Source organism: Typopeltis vanoorti, chromosome 17 (genome assembly GCF_054136105.1).
Source record: "Typopeltis vanoorti isolate ZY-2024b chromosome 17, IOZ_Tvanoo_1.0, whole genome shotgun sequence".
In the NCBI taxonomy this organism is placed as follows: domain Eukaryota; kingdom Metazoa; phylum Arthropoda; class Arachnida; order Uropygi; family Thelyphonidae; genus Typopeltis; species Typopeltis vanoorti.
Genome location: NC_143565.1, coordinates 83,288,213 through 83,309,438, shown reverse-complemented (window position 1 = coordinate 83,309,438; position 21,226 = coordinate 83,288,213). Strand labels below are relative to the sequence as shown.

Genomic DNA, 21,226 nt, shown 5'->3' with positions numbered 1-21,226 from the left:
TGAGTATCGTGAGGTTATAAAATTCTTTGTAAAGAAGGTTTAACGCCAAAAGAAATTCATTTAAAGTTCATAAAAGTTTATGGGCACTCTTCTCCTTTGTTTTCGACAATTAAGAAACGGGCTGCCAAGTTTAAACATGGCCGTACCAGTTTTGAAGATGATCTTCGTGAAGGAGTCCAAAAAGTGTAACACCAGAAATCACTGATCAAGTGCACGATACAGTATTGGATGACTGGTGAGTCAAAGTGCATGAAATTGCTGAGGCTATAGGCATTTCAAAAGAACGTGTAGGATATATTTTACATGAACAATTACAAATGAAAAAGCTCTGAGCAAGATGGGTGCCATGCTTATTCACAGCAGATCAAAAACACACTTGCATGAAAATCTCTGAACAGTGCTTGGAGCATTTAACAAGAATAAAACTGGTTTCGCGCGTCGATTTATTACTATGGATGAGACTTGGATTCACCATTACACACCAGAATCCAAACAGCAGTCAAAACAGTGAACAGAAGCAGGTTGTCCAGCACCAAACACAAAGTCAGTTCCATCAGAAGGAAAGGTCATGGCATCAGTGTTTTGGGATGCTAAAGGCATTTTGTTTATTAATTATCTTGAAAAGCATCCACCCTATTCCCCAAATTTGGCTCCCTCTGACATCTCTTCCCAAAACTAAAACTCTTCCTTGCTGGTCAGTGTTTTTCTTCAAATCAATAGGTGATTGCAGTAGAGGGGTATTTTGCAGATTTTACTGAGAACCACTACAGGGATGGGATAATGGTGCTGGAGCATCGCTGGAATAAATGTATTAGTTTTAAGAGAGATTATGTTGAAAAATAAAAATAATTTGTTTTTTCATTGTTAGGCCGAGAACTTTTCAGACCACCCTCGTGTGTGTGTGTGTGTGTGTGTGTGTGTGTGTGTGTGTGTGTGTGTGTGTGTGTGTGTGTGTGTGTGTGTGTGTGTTTCCAATGCCCTGAAAATTAGTTTGGATATTCAGTTAGAGAAGTGGAGTGCTTCAGACTTCTACTCTTAGGCTACTGTTGTTCAATCTAAATATCAATAGTATTGAGAACAGCTTTGTATGTGATTATGTATATATTGGAGGAGAGATATTCAGTTGTTTGTGAAAAATGCAAAACAGGAAAGAATTACTAGCAACAAAGTCTATGCAGTGTGGAATAAATAGTTTTGAAGAGGTTGAAAAAATAAGACAAGAAGATGGAGAAAGAAGTACAATATAGAACATCTAAATATGATTTAATGTTGAGCCCATATATGAGTGGTCAGTTAATCAACCTATAGTACATTAGTAGTGTGTGTAGGAGGGGTAGTTGGTTGGGAAAGGAGAAACCTGTTTACATTTGATTTAAAAGCCTGGATATTGTACTCCTTGAGAAACACATCAGGAGGGAAGATTGTTCCACAATACAGCAGCAGGGATGAAGGAGGCAGAAAAGAAACTTGTTCTGTGGATTTCAAGGTGTACTTTGAAGTATGGTGGTATAAACGTCTTACAGTGGCTGCACTGCATAGTTCAGAAAGCCTGGACAGAGGGACGAATTCCCGATGATTGGAGTAGAGCTCTCATAGTACCCATATATAAAAAGGGAAATAAAACTGCATGTGAGAATTACAGAGGAATTTCCCTACTGAGTGTTCCTGGCAAGATCTATGCAAGTATACTTGAGAAACGGTTGAGAAGAATTGCGGAAGAAAAGCTTGGTGGATTCAGGCCAAATAGAGGCTGTCAGGATCAGATCTTCACTTTACAACAAAAGTCGAGAAAGCATGGGAATATAACAAAGATCTGTATTTAAGTTTTGTCGATTTGGAAAAGGCATATGACAAGGTCCCAAGAGAGAAGCTATTCAATACAGTGCAGTTATATGGTGTCAATGGGGCATTATATCAAGCAATACTTAGTCTTTATTTGAGTGTAAGTCAGCAGTTAGAATTGAAGGAAGTACAGGAAGATGGTTTAATGTTAAATCTGGTGTGAGACAAGGATGTACATTATCCCCTCTGTTATTCATTATCTATATGGATCACATTATGAAGGAAAGTGGTATTAAACCTGATATCAAAATTGGAGATGTTAATGTCAGCTCTGCTTTATGCGGATGATGTTATACTTCTAAATAAATCCGCTACAAGTCTGCAAGATTCTCTGACTAAATTGAATAGCTGTTGTAATAGATATGGTATGAAGGTCAGCAATAAAAAGACAAAAACAATGAAAATAGGCAGAATCATTGAAAATGTCAACTGTGTTGTGAATGGAGAACCTGTGGAACAAGTAAAACATTTCAGCTACTTAGGCATGATTTTCACTGAAGATGGTAAATTAAATATAGAAATAGACAACAGAATCAGCAAAGCTAGTATGGTGGGAAGTCAATTGAATAAATTCATATGGAATAAGAAAGAAATTAATCAGAACACTAAATTAGCTGTATACAAGACAGTGTTCAAACCAGTTTTAACTTATGGATCTAAGAGCTGGGTCAGAAGTAAAACACTTGACCAAAGACTAGAGACCGCAGATATGAGAGTCCTGAGAAAGATTATAGGTGTGAACAAATGGCATCAATGGCAATATCATATTAAAAACGAGGATATTAGGAAAGAACTTGACATTGTTAGCATCCAGGAATGCGTTAGCAGAGCTAATCTCAGGTGGTATGGTCACTTAAACAGAATGGGCGAAGAAAGATTAGCAAAACAAGTGTTCTCTGCCAGGTTGGCAGCAAAACGACCGAGAGGAAGACCAAGATATAGGTGGATTGATACGGTACAAAGTGCCTTAGACGATAGAAATATAAGATCTGATAATGTTGGAGTCTTGACAAGTAACAGACTGATTTGGAGGAAAATTGTAGATAGGAAGTTAGTAATGATGTAGTTTTTTTCATGTAGCACTATCACATCCTGTACACCCCCTTGAGTTTACATGGCATGAATTTGATGATGATAAAATTTTTAATATTTTAAATTAATTTATTAATTTAAATTAATTAATTAACTTATTTTAATTTATTTTTTTAATTAATTAATTAAGGGGTACTTGGTAATAAAGAAAATTTAAGAAGGGGTCCATGGATATCTGAAGTTGGAGAAACACTGGATTAGCGGATGAAATATGAATGAGAGTATGAAAGAAGTGGCTAAAAGTAATGTGGATGATGATGAGATGAAGGTGAGGAGAGGAATGGTGTGCTTACATAGAGCCTTTACAGGACAAAATATGAGCTTGAGTGACTTGAGAAATGATTGGTGTGTGTGTGACACAGCATCAGGGAAAATAAAAGAAAACTGAATGAGAAAGTATGAAAGAGCAAAAAACTGCTGGAATTAAAGCAAAGGTACTATATGGAAATTTGATAAGAGATGTACTTAATAAGAATGTGATGAAAGCATGTCTCCAGGTGCAAAGATAAAGGATGTTAGTGAAGCTGTTTGCAGAGGGACAAAAGTGAAATAACTGATTGTTTTGCCAGGCACAAATGATTTGAAGGGTGAGAAATATGCAATGGAAGAAGATATGAGATGATGACAGAAATAAAGAGAGAGAGAGAGAGAGAGAGAGAGAGAGAGAGAGAGAGAAAGAAAGATATGAGTCTGCTGCCTCTGCATGACAGAAGGGTGATGACTGTTAATGAGAATACTGTGCAAGAGGAATGGTGTGCAGTTTATAGATGCACAGAGTGAACTTGATGGACAAAATGACATATGAATGAGGTACTGCATTTGATAGTTTTTGAAGTTAGATGTTTGGAGGGTTGTTCAGTGAGGTTGGAAGTACAAAATCAGATAAACTAGTATTGTGTGTGGGGAAGGAATCACTCAAGTGTTCATTCTGCTACTTCTTGAACAATTATGCAATGCTAAATGTAGTTTTACATGTTTAAAAATTGAATGGATTGGTAATGGCATTATGCAAGGGTAACTGAGCCCAACGGGACATTGAAACATGTACACAAATGCCAAAAAGAATTAGAAGTAAAGGAGAGGATTTTTTTTGCATGTAAGCTCAACCAGGAAAACGTTTTGGCATCAATGTTTGTTTGACACAGAAAACGATAAAACATGCTAGGGGTATTTGGTGATAGTTGAACTCTGACTATAGAAGTTAATGAAGATTTTAGGTCTGGTGTGAGATGGAGGCCAACAGGATACATTTTGTTAGTTGCTGTTATAGACCAGGAGGGTATCTAAAAGAAGATGTGGATTCTATGCCACAGCAGATTAGCACAATGAATGCAGGAAGAGTAAATATTATGAGGAAGGAAAGGGCACAGGGCAAGATGGAAATGGAATTTATACAGTTAGTAGGATTATAATTACCTGAGAGAGACAGCATGTCAAGGAGGAGACTACAGGTTTGAGAGTCCTGGATCTAGTAACAGTATCAGATGTATGCATAATCATGTTTGAAACTCTGACTTCAATTGGAGAAAATGACCATGCAGTCTTGTTCTGGAAGGTTGTTAAATATGTAATTATGTTGAATTACAAAGCTGGTAATTATGACAGACTTCAGCAGCAGCATGGAGCAGTGTCGTGGCTTAAGAAGCTACAAGGAAAGAATTTCAGTTGTGTATGGGAAGTGATCATGGACTGTTTGAGAGGAGCAGTATCCGACTGAATACTCAGAGTCACGAGGATAATCCAAGTGGGGATTAAGTTTTGGCATTGGTTAGTTGAACTAGATGAAGTTTTAGGCATTAGTAAGACTTGCTTGATGGAGGATGTTAGTCATAAGGATAGAATGCAAGAGGTATAATATCTTCAGAGAGGACAGAGGGAACAGAATGGAAGGAGGGGTTATGCTAATTACAGCACAAGAAATGAAGCCAAAAAGAGTTGAAAAACATCAAGAGAACAGGGATGCAGAAGACAGTTCATTTAAAGATAATCTGATGTGAGACAAGAGTCCAGCAAGATATAGTTAATTGCTGCTATAGGCCAAAGAGTGCAAGGGAGAATATAGATCTCAAGCATTGGCAAATTAACACAATGGGTGCAGGCCAAGTAATTATTACACAAGACTTCAACTAAGACAACAGGCTGGAAGGAGGAATAGTCACAGGGAGCAAAGAAAACAAAAAAATTTATACAGCTACTAAGAGATAACTACCTAAGACAACATGTAATGGAGGGGGGGGACTCAAAGTTCAAGAGTGTAGGATCTAGTCATATCACAGAACTTAAGAGTACCTAATATATCTATGCTGCCTCTGCTTGAGAAAAATGATCATAAAGTCTTGACCTGTGAGACTGCAGGACATGCAGAATTTTCTGTTAAGAAGAGAATATATGCAGAATTACAAAACCGCTGATTACAACAAATTGAGGAGTTAGCTCAGAACAGTGCCATGGAATAAGATATTAGAGAAGAAAGATGTTAGCAGCATATGGCAATATTCTAAGCTCTGGGTATAATACTGCTTCATTTAAAGAAAGGAGTATCAGACTGCATGCCCAAACTTAGGAGGATAAATTAAGCAGGAGTTAGATGATGGATGAATAGCATGATTAAGCAAGAGTTGCAGAAAAAGAAAAAAAGTTGGAGGAAGTATAAAGATAAAAGTGATCAGCAAGCCCATGAGCAGTAAATGGCTGAAAAGCTAGCTGATAAGGCCAAATGAAAATCCCAACATTATTTTGTTATGTGGTAAGTAAAAAGGTAGAATGGAAGATTGACTAATAAGTATTGATAGTAGGGAAGGAATAAAATCAAATGAAATAGTTGCGTCACTAAGTGATCATTTTATAAGGATGTTATCATTCAAGTTGAGCTACTGCAGTGCTGGATGTATCATCAGATTCAAGAATAGAGGTAGATGAATTGGAGGTGCTTACAATATGGTAGAACCTTAATGAAAATATGTCCATGGAATTAGATATGATATCAGCCCATCTAAATAATATGGGAAGTATGAGAGTACACACGAGAATTGGCAGCTCCTCTGCTCAAGTTGTTAAAAGCCTCAGTTCTGGGAATGTCCCAGGAGAGTGGAAAGAAGACAATAGTCCACTACATAAAGGAGGCTCCAAGAAAAAGCAGAAAATTGTAGGCCAATAAGTATTTCAGGAGTGGTGGTTAAGGTTATTGTGGAAAATGGTAAAAGACAGAATTCAGGATGAAGTACACAGAAATATATGAGAAACACGGCTTTTGTGAAGAGTGGGTTTTACGTTAGTAATTTGCCTACTTTTTATAATAATGAAGTGGCAGTTGAGTTGAGGGGTGCTCAAGGATCAAAGCTAGATAAATGGAAGCCCTCCATGTGGCCTCTTAAGGAATGTGAAGGACCAACCAGATCTCACCTAATGTCCAAACCTCACTTTCTCACGATATGACCTGTTAGGAATCTACCTGGATGCTGAGCAAATGAGGATGGGCTAGCAATTTGCAATTTAACCACCCAATTTGTATTCTTACTGGCTTAACCATAATGGAAAATGCTGGTACAACATGACAGAATTTCATGATGGCTGGAGGAGTGCTTGGTTAAACAAGCCTGATGAAAATAAGATTGTTTCCAGAGGATTTGAAATTGGAAGGTGCAAACCATTTAAGGGTTGACCAGGATAAAATTGAATTTCTATTGAAAAGAAGAGTGTCTAAGAAAGTTTTAAAAAAGAATCAAAGTTGAGCAACTTTCAGAAGTGAATTGTAGGCTCAAATACACAAACCCTATTCAACAAAAAACGAAAGTTTGAAAACAAGAGCCAAATATTGGAGATTCAGTGCCAAACCCTGAACAACAAAAAAAAAAACACTGATTTAGCCAGAGAGGCATGTGGCGAGGTTGTGTGCAAGGATAGCCAATTCAGACCTTCGCAATGGACTCAAGAAGTTAAAGAGGTACTCAAGGGGAGGAAAAATGTATATTAAAAGTTCCTGGCAAGTAACAACTTGTTTTTCTCTGTATATTTTGTACTAGATATTTTTTGTAAATAACGCTTTGGAAGTTAACTGTATATACTCCTTTAATAAGAATATTTTAGACAATAAGTCAGCTTATGTTCTTAGATAATACAGAGAAAAGTGCAAGAAAGCAAAGCACTGTAAAATTAGCCAATCATAAGTCATGGGAAGACTACGGTAAGAGGATAGAAAAGAAATATCAGGATGGTGGCGAAATGTTCTTAAGAGGCTATTGAAAAAGCTTGGAACATTTTGCCACCTCCCTGAGGAAAGAGTACTGCAAAAAAAATCAGATAAAAGGTTACAAAAACTAGAGATAAAAATATTCTAGATGTCTGGAGTAATTAATTTTAAAAATTGCTGCATGAAACAAGCAGTGACAGTGTAAAATTCAATGTAGTTTAAAAATATCAAAGCGCTTTACATCGATTTTTTTTATTTTACAGAGGTCAAGTCCCATGAGAATGTTGTAAAAATAACTTGTCTCTGTATATTTTGTACTAGATATTTTTTGTAAATAACCCTTTGGAAGTTAACTGTATATACTCCTTTAATAAGAATATTTTAGAGTGTTAAAAACAAAGGCAATGTTTTGCTGCCGAAGTTTTATCTAATAGATCTACATGGCAGCATAAGAAAGGTTGTTTATGAAATTTTGTATGCATGAGAAAGGCTTATGCAGAGCTTGTAAGCCTTTCTCACATACAAATTTGAACCTTTCAGAGAGTCCAAAGACTGTCTGAAAGGTTCAAACAACTTTCCAATGGCCAGCAACTTACAATCAAAAGAAGGCACAGAAGAGAACAAAGAGCATGCCGAACTTGAAACTTAAGATGAAAGAATCATGCCGATTTCTTCGAGGGTTAGAAACTTTATGTGAGGTCTCAGAGTAGGATAATAAAAAGGGGCTGAGCCTAGCATAAAGTGCTTCCCGGATCCAGAAGTTGTTAGAGAGAGCAGGTGCCCGGTTCCAGTTGTCAGAGAGCTTCCAGTCATTTCGGCGATCCCAAGCAAGAGGAGAAAAGTCTATGTAAATTCCTGAAGCAGAGTTGGTGGCAGTTTCAGTTTTTGGAAGAGCTTCCAGTTGCCGAGAAGAGAAAGGGATCCCATTTGAGAGTCAAAAGAGGGCAATTACAGTTTCTTAGAGGTGGGAGTTCAAGCTACTTGAGATGGCAGTCGTCCAGGCATTTTCGGCGAGCCAAAGCAGAGGAGAAAAGGTGATGTAAATTACCCGAAGCAACTTCGCTTGGAAGATTTTATTTTTTCGCCGTGGGAGGTGGGAGAACAACCTTTTTGGTCATAGTTCGCAGCCCACTATTTTCCCGTTGAGATATATTACTGAAGCCAGACATTCCTGAGGAAGCTCAAGATCTGAGAATGAAAGAAATGCCATAAGACTGAAGTGAAGGACTTTTGACTAAATGTGCAATGCAGAGTCTTTTGTAAGTTAAAACCTTTTGTATATTCCCTCTCATAGTATGTTGTAGATGGACTTTTAAGAGATTGTTCAATAATAGTAAGAATGGTCATTAAGAGAATCGATTGGCACATTGGAAGTTGATATAAAATTTGTAAAGATAACTTAACAGAGTTAGCTAACCTCTTTGCAAGTAAACTAGAAGTTTACTAAGTTGAATTTGTAAGCAGAGAATAAATAAGGCTGTGAGTTAAAGAAGTTAATTAGTGTTAAAGTAAATAGGTTATAATTTATGCTAAAGATTTTATGAAATGGATAGAGAAAGCAATCTCCCTAATGTTTAAATTCATGTATATTTCATAGTAATGAAAATAAATTGTTTTGTTCTTTTTGTTAAAAGTGCTGCCTGTTCGTTTATTTTTACAACTGCACTGTTCCTAAATAAATTGGACTTGTGAGCAGGAAACTAAGTGATATAGCGGAAGCGTAAAGTTAAGTAAAAGAATTGACCACGACTGTTTGTGTAAAGTTTTATTGAAGGAATTTGTGTTAGAGAGAGAGAAATCTGCTGGCCGTATTGAGTTTTATGCTAATTAAATGATATTAGTGGCGCAGCCTAAATTAAATAAATTTTCTAGTATCTTGGGCATAAGACTCGTAGTGCGAAGGGTAGATAAAAATAGTACGTAATAAAATAAGCAAAAAAGATTCAGAGAGAGACAGTGCGCACAGCTAAATTAGAATAACGACATATAAAGATATAGATAAAATATAAAAGGTATAGAGAAAAAATAAAGACAATTAAAATAAAGATAAATTAATAATGATAAGAAACAGCATATGATTACAACAGCATGGTGGTAGAAAACATAGAACAGGAATGCAATCAGGAATACATGTCTATACTTGAAGTAGAAAAAGCCATCAAAAACCTAAGTAGATGATATTTGACAAGAAATTCTCAAATATAGAAGTATAAAAGTTTTACAGTGGCATCACTGCATAATTCAGAAGGCCTGTTCAGAAGATGAAATCCAGATGTCTGGAGGACAACTCAACTCTCAGAGCATACATCTATATAAAGGAAAATAAACCTGAATTTGAAAATTAGAAGAATTTTGCTACTCAGTGTTCCTCATAAGATTTATGCAAGTATACTTGAGAAATAGCTGAGAAAAATTATGAAAGCAAAGACTGGAGAAGAACAACATGGAGTTAGGCCAAATCAAGGTTGTCAGCAGTGGTGGTGCACCCAGTAGGGGCCCTGCACAACTTCAACTGGACCTGTTTCATCAGAACCTTCTACCAACAAGGAATTAACACCTCTCCTTCCATATGACAGCTGTATTTCTGACTGTGAAAATTGCGATTCTTTCAATTACGTTAATATTAATATTGAATATTATACATCTTTAACATATTGTATGTTTTTTATTCAATGGATTTTAAGAATTTTGAAGTATTCCCTTCCTCCTCCCTCTAAAATGGATTAATAAAAATAAGGTTCACATTGAACATAATAAAGTGGTGGAAACATTCCATTAGTTGCATTGCATAGTTTTTGACATGTTCAATTAAAATAAAGTTTGGTTCCTGTCGTAAATTTAATTTTAACAGATGTTTTAATGGCATATATAAATTACTCAATGTACAAAGATTATATTTTATGCATATTTATACAAAATTTTAATACATCCTGTATATTGTAAGTTTAGTTTTTAAAATACATTCAATTTAACAGACTTTTGGCAATAGCAGACACTCCTTCTTCCCAATTAGTCCATTAAATCAAGGGCCTACTGTACATGGCAGCAAGGAAGATATGAGGCATTATCCCTGGAAATTGTTAAGGCTTAGGACCTAACATGTTAGGACTACAACTTTTGCTTGATGGATTGTGAATGGGTTGTCAGAGGTGGTTGCAAGTGCTTTCTTGGTAAGAGATGCGATAGGTTCAAGGAGAGAGAGATATGATAGATAATATGTGAATAATGGTATGTGTGTGTGTGAATAACCTCTCTCCACAATGAGTCTTCTGACACAATAGACATATCCATATAATAAAAAAAGAAGCGGATGAATAGTAGCAAAGCAGACGATGCAAAATACTTTGTGTGTGGGAGGGGGGGGGGATATAAAGAAAAGGTGATCAGCAATCTCATAAGCAATAGAAAGTGGTATGGTAAGAAAAGTTAAAACTGACCATGACAGAAAATTAGCTAAGCAGGCCAAAGTAAATTCAAGAGTCCCCCTCTCCACCGACATATGGCAAGTAAGAGAAAAAATGATCATGGAAGGATAATTAATCATTGCTGATGGTAGAAAAGTGGCAGAAGGAGAAGGAATAGTTGAGGTATTAAGTGATCACTTTTCAATGATCCAGGTGGATGATTTTGCAATTTCTGGTGTGACCGAGACAGATTTACATCTGTCTCGGTCACACCAGAACTGAGGCAGATGAGCTACAGGTACTAAACATATTGAAAAATGTTAATGTGAATACAGTAGTTGGACTGGATGGCATGTTGGCCTATCTACTATGAGAATTCTTGTGTGTGGGAGGCTTATACGCTGGTTAAACAAGATAACTAAATACTTAAGGAATTGACAGCGTACACTAGAAATATAAATTAAATGAACTTTAATATATACTTTCCGATATTTCAGCAACATCACATTATCATGTTATCAAATGAGAAACGAAGCGAGGAAGCTACCGTTTTCCTAAAGTCCTGATGGTGCCTCCTGGCAGGCTATATCAGGTGTTCTCGGCCTTTGGGCTGAAGTTCTTCTGATATATGTTTCCCAAATTTAGGACAGTCTCATGCATCCAAATTTGTTGAGCTTTGGCATGTTCCTAAGGGCTCAGGCTGATTACATAAATAGTCTTTCATATTTGAACTTGCTGTGGTGTATTACTGTGGCTTTCTTCCACCTTATTCTGTGGCAAGTATCCAGAGATTGGTCTGCATCCAGAGAGGCTATACTGACAAAATCGGATGTAGTCCTTGTGTTCTGAGATTCTGATATTTGCTGTTCTGCCTGTTTGGCCAAAGGAGGACAATTTACAGCTGCAAGGGACCTGGTATACACAAGGTAGGTCTAGGGGAAGTGGTTGGTCTTTAGTGGAGCAGATAAGGGATGCCAATTTTCTATGTGGTCTGTAACAAGAGGCCAAGTCATGTTTTTTTTAGGATTTTGTTGATTTTTTCCGAGGTGCCTCAGATGTAAGGAATGGTGATGGATTTAGAGTAATCGTTTTTGTGAAAGAGGGGAGGTGGGTTGTGGATAACTGGTTTTAGTATTTTGGGGATTTTTTTGGGGGGGGGGGAGGAGCCATTGGCTGAGAAAGTGTTAAGGATGTGATTTAGTTCAGTGGTTAGGGCTTGGCCATATTCGAACAGATTAGTTTTGCCCTGTTGAATAGTGTCTTAATAACTCCATATTGTTGTGTGTGTGTGGGGGGGGGGGGGGGGGGGTTGGTGAAGGTATCTGCCTGTATGGGTGGGTTTTCTATAAACTGAGAAAACCAAGGTTCCATCAGGTTGGCAGGACTAGTGTGTCTAGGAAGGGGAGGCTATCGTTTTTCTCTTTTTCCAGGGTGAACTTGATTCTAGGGTGTTGGTTGTTTAAGTGTGATAAGAAGGAGAGCAGTGTATCCAGGCCATGTGGCCAAAGAGCAAACACATCATCAACGTAGCAAAGCCATAATGGTAGGTTTTTGTGGGGCAGAGTTTAAGGCTTTCTCTTCAACAGTCTCCATAAAGAAGTTGGCCAAGGGTGGGGAAAATGGTGAACCCATGGCTGTCCCCTCTATCTGTTTGTAGAATTTTTCCTGCCAAACAAAATAGCCCGAGTTCATTGTGAACCGAAATAGGGCTGAAATATCGGGAGGAAATTTAGCTTGGATTAGCTCTAAGGTTTCTTTGAGGGGGACATTTGTGAATAAGGAGGAGACGTCAAAACTGACCATTATGTCATTATGTTGGAGTGTAAAGTTTTCTATACTGGCTTTGAAGTGGGCTGATTTTTTTTTTGTGTGCGATGATGTGTTGCTAGTATAGTGTGAGAGCGCGTTGGCTAAATATTTGGCTAATTTGTAAGTGGGGGAATCAATGCCATCCACTATGGGACGTAATGGCACATTTTCTTTATGTATTTTTGGGAGCCCATATATACGGGGGGTCTAGAGTTATATGGTTTTAGCCTGTTAGTAATCTCCACAGGCCAAGAAGTGACCTTCTTAAGGAGCCTATTGAGTTTTCTAATTTGCGTATATCAAACTTGTTGATATGCCGACTCCGTATTCATTCAAATTCTTTATTTGCCACTGTGTTTATTTAATGATTAAAGTTGATTTAATTTATATTTCTAGTGTACGCTGTCAATTCCTTAAGTATTTAGTTATCGTGCTATGAGAATATACAAGATAATTTGCAGTGGTACCCCTGAAAAAGTTGTTTAATATAAGTCTTGGGTATGGCAAGGTTCCAAGGGATTGGAAAGAGATTAACATAGCTCCTTTACATAAAGGTGGCTCCAAGATAGAAGTATAAAATTACAGACTAGTGAGATACTTCTTAGGAGTGGTGGTTTAATTATTGGAAAAGTTGGTTAAAAATAAAATCCAGGAATGGGCAGATAAGAATACAATACTCTGAGTCGGCAGCAAGGTTTTGTAAAAGGCAGGTTCTGCCTTAGTAATTTACTCATATTTTATAATATGACTGATTAAAAGCATCTGACAAAATATAAAATAGAAAACCATTACATAAGCTGGAACAAATGGTAATGGATATAAAGCTGATGGTATGGTGGAGTGAAATCTAGAATTAAGGTTACTAGTGGAGTGCCTCAGGGATCTATACTAGAGCCATTACCTTAATTTCTAGATTAATAACACATAGAATGATTTAAAAAGGGGGAGTATTCAGTAGCTTGCTGATGATGCAAAATTGGGAGAGGAGACAATGGCTATCAATGTAATGTTGAAAAACATAAGGTTATCTGCACTTCGTGTTGAAAAAATTATATACTGCATCACATTGATGATGAGAGATTTGATGAGGCTAGGGATTTGGGTGATAATGGTAAACAGGGTGTTGAAGTTCAGAATTCATACTACAAAAGTTATCAAAGTAACTCAACAGATTACTTGCATATTGAAAAATATCACAAGTAAAGATAGGGATGTTATTTTCCCTCCTTACAAAGCTTGGATTTGGCAACATCTTGATTGCCATGCATGGATTTGGTCAGCTGGATTTTGTGGGGGATCAGGAGGTGGTAATGAAGATCCAGAGATAAGTGATGAAGCTGGCAACAGGTCTGTGAAATGCTCCCCATGAGGCTAGACTGAAGGTGTGTGGATTGCAAAGTTAAGTTGATACATTTTATTGTGAGACATGATAGAAACTTATAAATTACTAAAGAGGATTCTAGAAGAGACACAAAAGATATTTTTCAATATAACACACAGAGAGAGAGAGAGAGAGAGAGAGAGAGAGAGAGAGAGAGAGAGAGAGAGAGAGAGCACTAGGGATGATTCCTGTATGCAAATTCCTGTAAGAGTGTGGTTAGTAAGGATGTGCAAACTAGAATTTTTGCTTGGAGAGTGGTGGATGAGTGTCATGTTTTGTCAGAAGTAGTTGTCAATGTCCTGACAGTGAATGATTTTATAGAGAGGTATGATAGGTATTGTATATATAAAGGTTTGCATGGATATCCTGCAATGAGTCTTCTGACTCAGATACATGTATAAAAATAATCTCCAAAATTTGACATAAAGTACAATTTAAATTAGGACAACATAAGGCCCTTGAACTCTCCACAAACAATAATTGTGCTTGCAAAGCTTCTGTGGACAAGCTTCATGTCTTTCCATAAAGATTTTGTGATGATATCAACAGCATGCTAAGAAAGACAGTGTTGTATGCATGTATGTTGTGGTCTAGCATGAAGCACCTGAAATGAATTTAGCCAATTGGTAAACATCCTTCCTTTTGTGAACAAGGAAAGATGTTTTAATGTTCAATACATTTGAACAGTTGCTTCAATGATTCAATCTGAAACTTCTGAATTTTTTAAGTATAGTTGTAAATATTTTGTCATTAATCGATACCACAGGTATCATTGAAGTTCATTTGTGCTAGTGAAAGTCACCAATAGTGCGGATGCTTATTTTTCTGAATAAAATGCTAAAATTCACACCAGAATTTTCTAGTAGCAGAAACATTCTACTAAAAAGAACTTTGTACTTGGTTCTTTTTTTTTTGGGGGGGGGGGGGACATAATGTGGTATTTAAGATTTATTTTTAAAAACAGTAAAATGTAATATATTTTTGTCTATTATAATCCTTATTTCAACAGAGTGCCTCTATTGAAAAATAAAGTACTATGGAACTGCCAGGCAGTAAACAGGTGAAGTTATTGAATTCAATCACATCTGATTTTATGCAAAAGGAGACTTCTATTCATTATTTTTGTGTAAAAGAGATTTACTAAGGCAACATGGCACAAAGCCAAGCACCTCGATGTACAAGTAGCCTGGTTATGAAAATCTTTCATGTAAAAATTTTTTTTCTCACTCTCAGGTAAAGGATGTAAACATGAATACAATTTATTATCAAATATAATTTACTTTCTTTCCCACTATTAAAAAAAAAAAAAAAAGGTAGAAAAGAAATTTGCTTTCTTAGAAAAAGGCTAACTTCTTTTCTTGAATCCAGAATACTAGGCTTTACCTTTAGCCCTAAAGAATGGTTCCTTCTCTCCTGAAAAACCAAACCATTTACTTTGTACGTATCCTAAAATCTGTAACACTCTAGAATACTTTCTACATTTATGAAATGCTCCCACACCAATTAAAAAACTCCTAATTCTGTTCAGAACAGCAGTTAATTATCTCTTTTGCACTGATTCATTCTGTCTAGCTATATATTTTGTAAAAAAATACACAACACAAAAACAGGAATATAATTTCTTGTCAAGGATAACAACATATACCTATCCCATTTTTACTGCATGCTTTTTCTATAGACATATTTCTATGGTCACCAACATGGTCTATAACATTTTGACATCTCTAATGTCAAAACCTGTTAAACAATAACTAGCTGACATTCATTCATCCATTCTAATTTCAAGCCCACCAAACTAATTTTTTATTTACCATCTTTACCCCTTTTCATTAAAAAAGATCATCCTTAGCATTTCACAGATATGAAAAACTAACAGTTATTTGCAATTGAGTTAAATAAGTATGAATTCCTCCCAGGATTCAGAGTATATTAGATTCTAAAATGTTTCAATGATGGGACTGATGAAAATATGATTATCAATACAGCCTACTAGAAGTACTTAAGATTTCATTTGATTTATTGAATGGAATGGAAATATATTAGTATACCTTTGGAGAGGATCCAATAATGGGCGGTTGAGAAAACTGACGTCGGACGGTTGGTGGTGTTGTAGGTACCTTCCTTGAAATAGCACCAGTCCTCATCAAGCGAGGCGAGGAGGGCATGGCCCTTGGCAGTGTTTGACTTTTCATTGGTAGACTGATCTTGCGCAATGCAACCTTTCTATTAGATACTAAAAGAGGGGAAGAAAGGATTTTTCTGTGAATATCAGCATTTAATATATAAAAGCAATGAATTTCCACAATTGTAAATGTATTTTTATAAATTATAACTTTTGAAATTGAAAACTATTAAGACTGAAGAAGCAGTACAAATGATAACATAATGCTTGTTGCAGCAATATACAAGTGATAATGAAACATAGGGGGAGTAATATGATATTTATTATATAATATAACCTCTTGAACAGTAGAGTGACATATTAAGGAAAATATTCGTGATAAGGAAATAAAGGAACTGTACTGTATGTGTAGAACACAAGGGCTGTAAAGCCATAATGGTTACTAGAAATATTAAATTTAGGCAATACAGTCACTACAAAATCAAATGACTATAAGGACTCAACATGGCATATATTTAGACATAATATATTAGAATCATAATTAGACAAGTTTCTAATAGTTTTTAAATTGTATTTTTTTTTTTTTTTTCCATTTCAACTGTAAAAAAGATTCATTCATGCCCCCACCACCACTTCCAAGAAATGAGAGCATGATGTGTATATAAAACTTGTTTTGCCAGATGAAATACCTTGAACAAAGTCAAATTTTGGCCTGAGACATCAGATAATACTATGTTTTAATTAATAAAGAACAGCAGTCAGGTTATGCCTGCCAATGATTAGCATGCATATATATGTGTGTGTGTATTTTTTGAAGGTTTGTTAGGGCTTCAAAAATTACTGAAAGGCAGAAAAGAGGACACACGATAGAAGCATGTAAGCTATCAAAAGAAGTTTCATAGGATTAACACTGAAGACTTTTCAGTACATAGCAGGAGAGAATTAGGGATCACCCATAGAAATTGTGTAAGAGTGTGGTTAGCAAGCTGTTAAGAACTACATTTTTTGTTTGAAGAGTGGTAAAAGTAGAATTAAGTGCCAGAGGTAGTCAAGTGCATCAGTAACTGAGTTTAAGGAGATGTATGATAAGTATAGATATTGTGCAAATAATGGTTCTCTTGCAATGACTTATGACTGCATGGAGATACTGTATAATAATATTTCAGTATCAGCATGGACTTGATAAAGAAGCAGTCTTATTTCAAGATTTTTTTTTTTTCAAAGGACAGACATGATAAATGAAATGTGGGTTTACATATCAGATTAGTGAAATAGATGGAAAATGGGCTGTCTGAAAGATCTAAGTTGCATATGGGAAAGAAGTATTAAGAAAAACAAAAGTCACATATGGGATTCTCCAAGGATCTTACTGTTCAACCTTCATGTCCGTGATACTATCACTGGATTGCAGGTAGATGTTTCCTATTTCAATGAGAAATTGGAATGGTTATTAATAGTAGTGCTGATGTTATGGTCTTTGTGGAGGATTTGCTGAACACATGGTGATTGAATAGGGATTTTAGTTTAATGCAACTAAATGCATCTGTCAAGTATTTGCATTTCTAATAGTGCAATTAAACTAGAGGAAGCAGAAAGGGATCTTAGGATGGTATTGACTGAAATTTGAAGGGACATATTACAAAGGTGATGAAGGACTAGAAGACTGTTGCAATACTGAGGATGTGGACATGAGTAAGCTCTGATCACTTTCTTTAGTATCTCTCATAATGCAAAACACATCTCCTTGCAGACATGTATGATGTTATGCATTATACCCAACCCACAGGCCACCAACCTAGAGATTACAGGAATAGAAGTCCACACAAAGAACACAGGAAGCCTCAAGATATATGCCACCTACAACTCACCAAGCAACCCTATACTGATAGCAGACCTATATGCCGTCCTTGGCACCACAGACCCCACCATCACAGCAGGAGATTTAAACGCTAAGCACACAGCCTGGTTCAGCATCACCAACAACAGAAGTGGCTGCATACAGTAGTATGCGGGTACTACTGTATGCGCACAACACAACACTCAACTCAGTTGTGGTAGCAGCACCTCACGGCAGATCAGATGTACTTGACATAGCAATCTTCAGAAACATCAGTTACCAGCATCAACTAGAGACAATCAACGAATTATCAGACCACAGCGAAGGCATAATAAAAAGGGACAGAGCCAAGCATAGGGAGCTTCCCAGTTCGAGATGTCGCTAAAAGAGAGATGACTTCTAGGCCAGAGAGAGTGTTTCCCAGAGGCCACAGACAGAGCTCCCTGCTTCCAGCAGTTGCCAGAGAGTGGTTTCCCGGTTCCAGTCGAGAGAGAGAGAGAGAGAGAGCTTCGAGTTGCCGAAAGGAGGTTTCGATTGCCAGAGAAAAAGCTTCAGATCAGAGAGGGATCCCAGCGCTGACAGTTGGCGGCAATTACAATTTCTTAGAGGCGGGAGTTCTAGCTACTTGAGGCGGCAGTCGTCCAGACATTTTTAGCGAGCCAAAGCAGAGGAGAAAAGGCGATGTAAACTACCTGAAGCAGCTTTGCTCAGAAGTTTTTCTTTTCGTCTGGGAGAACAACATTTTGCTGGAGCTGTATGAGTACCACAGGTCACTGTTTACAGCCAACTATTTTTCCGATGAGATACTACTGAAGCCAAATTTCCTGAAAGAAGCTCAAGAGCTGAGATGAAAGAATTGCCATAGAACTTTTAGTGAAAGACTTTTGACTGAATGTGCAATACAGAGCCTTTGTAAGTTACACACTTTTGTACATTCCCTCTTATAGTTGTTATAAAAGGACGTTTAAGATTTTTGTTTAATAGTGATAAGAAGTGTCCTTAAGAGAGTCAATTGGCATGTAGGAAATTGATATCAAATTTGTAAAAATAACTCTAACCTCTTTGCAAGTAAACTAGGAGTTTAATAAGTTAAATTTGTAAGCAGAGAATTAATAGGTTTTTGAGTTAAAGAGATTAATTAATGTTGAAGTAAAAGGTTCTAATTTGTGCTAAAGCATTTTTATAGATGGATAGAGAAAGCAATCTCCCTATTGCTTAATTCATGTATATTTAATACTAGTGTAAATAAAATGTGTTCTGTTTTTTTGTTAAAGGAGTGCTGCCCGATTGTTTATTTTTACAACTGCACTGTTCCTAAATAAATCGGACTTGTGAGCGGAAAACTATGTGAGATAGCCGAAGCATAAAGTTAAGTAAAAGAATAGACCACGACTGTTTGTGTAAAGTTTTATTGAAGGAAGTTGCGTTAGAGAAATCTGCCGGCCATATTATTCAGTTTTATGCTAATTAAATGATATTAGTGGTGCAGTCTAAATTAAATAAATTTTCTAGTATCTTAGGCATAAGACTCATAGTGCGAAAGGTAGATAAACATAGTACGTAATAATATAAGCAAGAAAGATTCAGAGAGAGAGAGAGAGAGAACTTGCGCACAGCTAATTAGAATAACAGTATATAAGTTATAGAAAAAAAAATAAAGACACTTAAAATAAAGAGAAATGAAATGCATATGATTACAATGCTATCAGGCATAGCAGCTTGAAAAGCAGATTTCACAGTGTGAACCTACTTGTCCCGATTCCCCGTGTTCCAATTTTGTGACCGATTTTGGAAAGTGCCAGGTAAGGCTTGAAGAAAAATTATCATCCAAGACCTCATCACTCAGAGAAAATCTCTGAGTGATGAGGTTGCTTGCCATCATTTTGTAGAAGATGGGTTCCATGAGGATTTCAGGAAGAGATGCTGTCTTCACTGTGTGCTGGAGGTTGAACTTCTCCCATTTTCGAAGAGCATTTCTGTAGAAATTTGTTAAGCTCACTGGCATGTGTGCTTTTGTCATTCTTAAGGTTGTGGATAAAGAGACCTCTAGTGGCAGAACTGAAAATATATTCGGTAATGCGTTTGTGTGCCATTTTCTGTTGTAGTGTATTAAGGAAAAAGTGAGTGCGAATGTTGTTATCCTGTAATCAGTGGCAGTCAAGTTTTGTCCTTCTTTAAGAGAAGTACTTAGCTTGGAGAAGGAAAGCCAGTTTGTTTGGCTCCATATGAATCTATAGATGTTGACTGTATTTGTTTGATAAATTGCACTGGCGATGTGAGAATCTTTTGTGTATGCCAAGTTAACTAAATAGCTACCAATGTAAGGACACTAGCTATTTAGTTAACAATTATTGCTCTTACTCTTGTGGAGGAGGAGGAGGCCCGTATTGCTGCCCACTTTCCTAATACTCGCTTGAAATGCTTAGTGAATGTATCCCAGTTCTTATTCATGTAAGAAGGCATGTTTCATAGGCAAAATCCCAGGTATCTGTTTCCCTCTGCAGACCAGTGACCACATATTGAAGAATCTGTTCAGTTTTTCCATTTGCCACACTACAGTCCTGTGATTTTGTGTGCATTTAGTTTAGTTTGGTATTTTTGGTATGCTGTTTGTATGTTATAGAAATCCTCTTCTTTGCAGGTTATAACTGTAACATCATATGCTTTCAAGGTTATGGCTTGGTAAGAAAGCTTAGGACAGGATTAAGCAGCATGCTTACTCTACACAAAAAAGGGCTCTATGATAATTGTGTAAAGAGGATCTGAAAGTGGACAGCCTTGTTTAATACCTGTACTCTATGGTACAGATGAGCCGGTTGTTTATTTTCATGCAAAAGTGTACTTGAGCTATAACATCTTAATGGATGTTATATAGCTGAATAGGTAGCGATGTTCAATGCCATCAAAAGCTCTTTCTTGGTCTAGTGTTACAAGACCCATTGTTTCACTGTTGTTGTTAGCTATGCTTATCAGATCCCTTATGAGGTGTAGGTTTTTATGGATAAATCTTAAAAGTATAGTTTCTATTTAGGCCTTGGATCCAAATAGTTATATAGAGTATGTAGCTAATAATTTAATTGTATTAACCATGTATATAATTTTTAGTTTCATCATATATATATTTATTATATACATTTTTTTTTTTTTTTTTTTTGTCTTTAGTCAATCATTTCTTGGATTCTAAAAATAATAGTTAAGTCATTGCACCAATCAGATTTAACATTTATAAATTTACTGAACACTGTACAAAAAAAAAAAAACAATCTATTTAAAGAAATAAACAAATTGGCACAGTCTCTTTTACAGAGACTTAACATAATTGGGACAGCTGATCATGATTATTAATAATATCCTGTGGTGTGAATACAAGATATATTCAGCAAATCCTGAGTGGTCATAGTAGTCTAACAAGATGTAATCCTCATACTCAGTGATTTTGATGGCTCTTACATTCCTAACACCAGGATACAGTTCACCTTAGAAAGAGAAAAACAACACATCCCTTCCTAAATATTTTGATTACACTCCAATCTGAGATCCTTTTGGCATT

At 36.4% G+C, this 21,226-nt stretch overlaps 1 protein-coding gene across 4 annotated transcripts in view; it reads right to left on the bottom strand.

Annotated features, from left to right (window-relative positions):
• Positions 1 to 21,226, bottom strand: part of spas (spastin) — a 322,787-nt gene that overhangs the window by 136,859 nt on the left and 164,702 nt on the right. For all 4 annotated transcript variants that reach the window (XM_090407599.1, XM_090407596.1, XM_090407597.1 and 1 more), the window contains one exon: positions 15,766 to 15,950. In XM_090407599.1, coding sequence (XP_090263725.1) covers positions 15,766 to 15,950 — 185 coding nt within the window. The remainder of the gene's footprint in view (positions 1 to 15,765; positions 15,951 to 21,226) is intronic.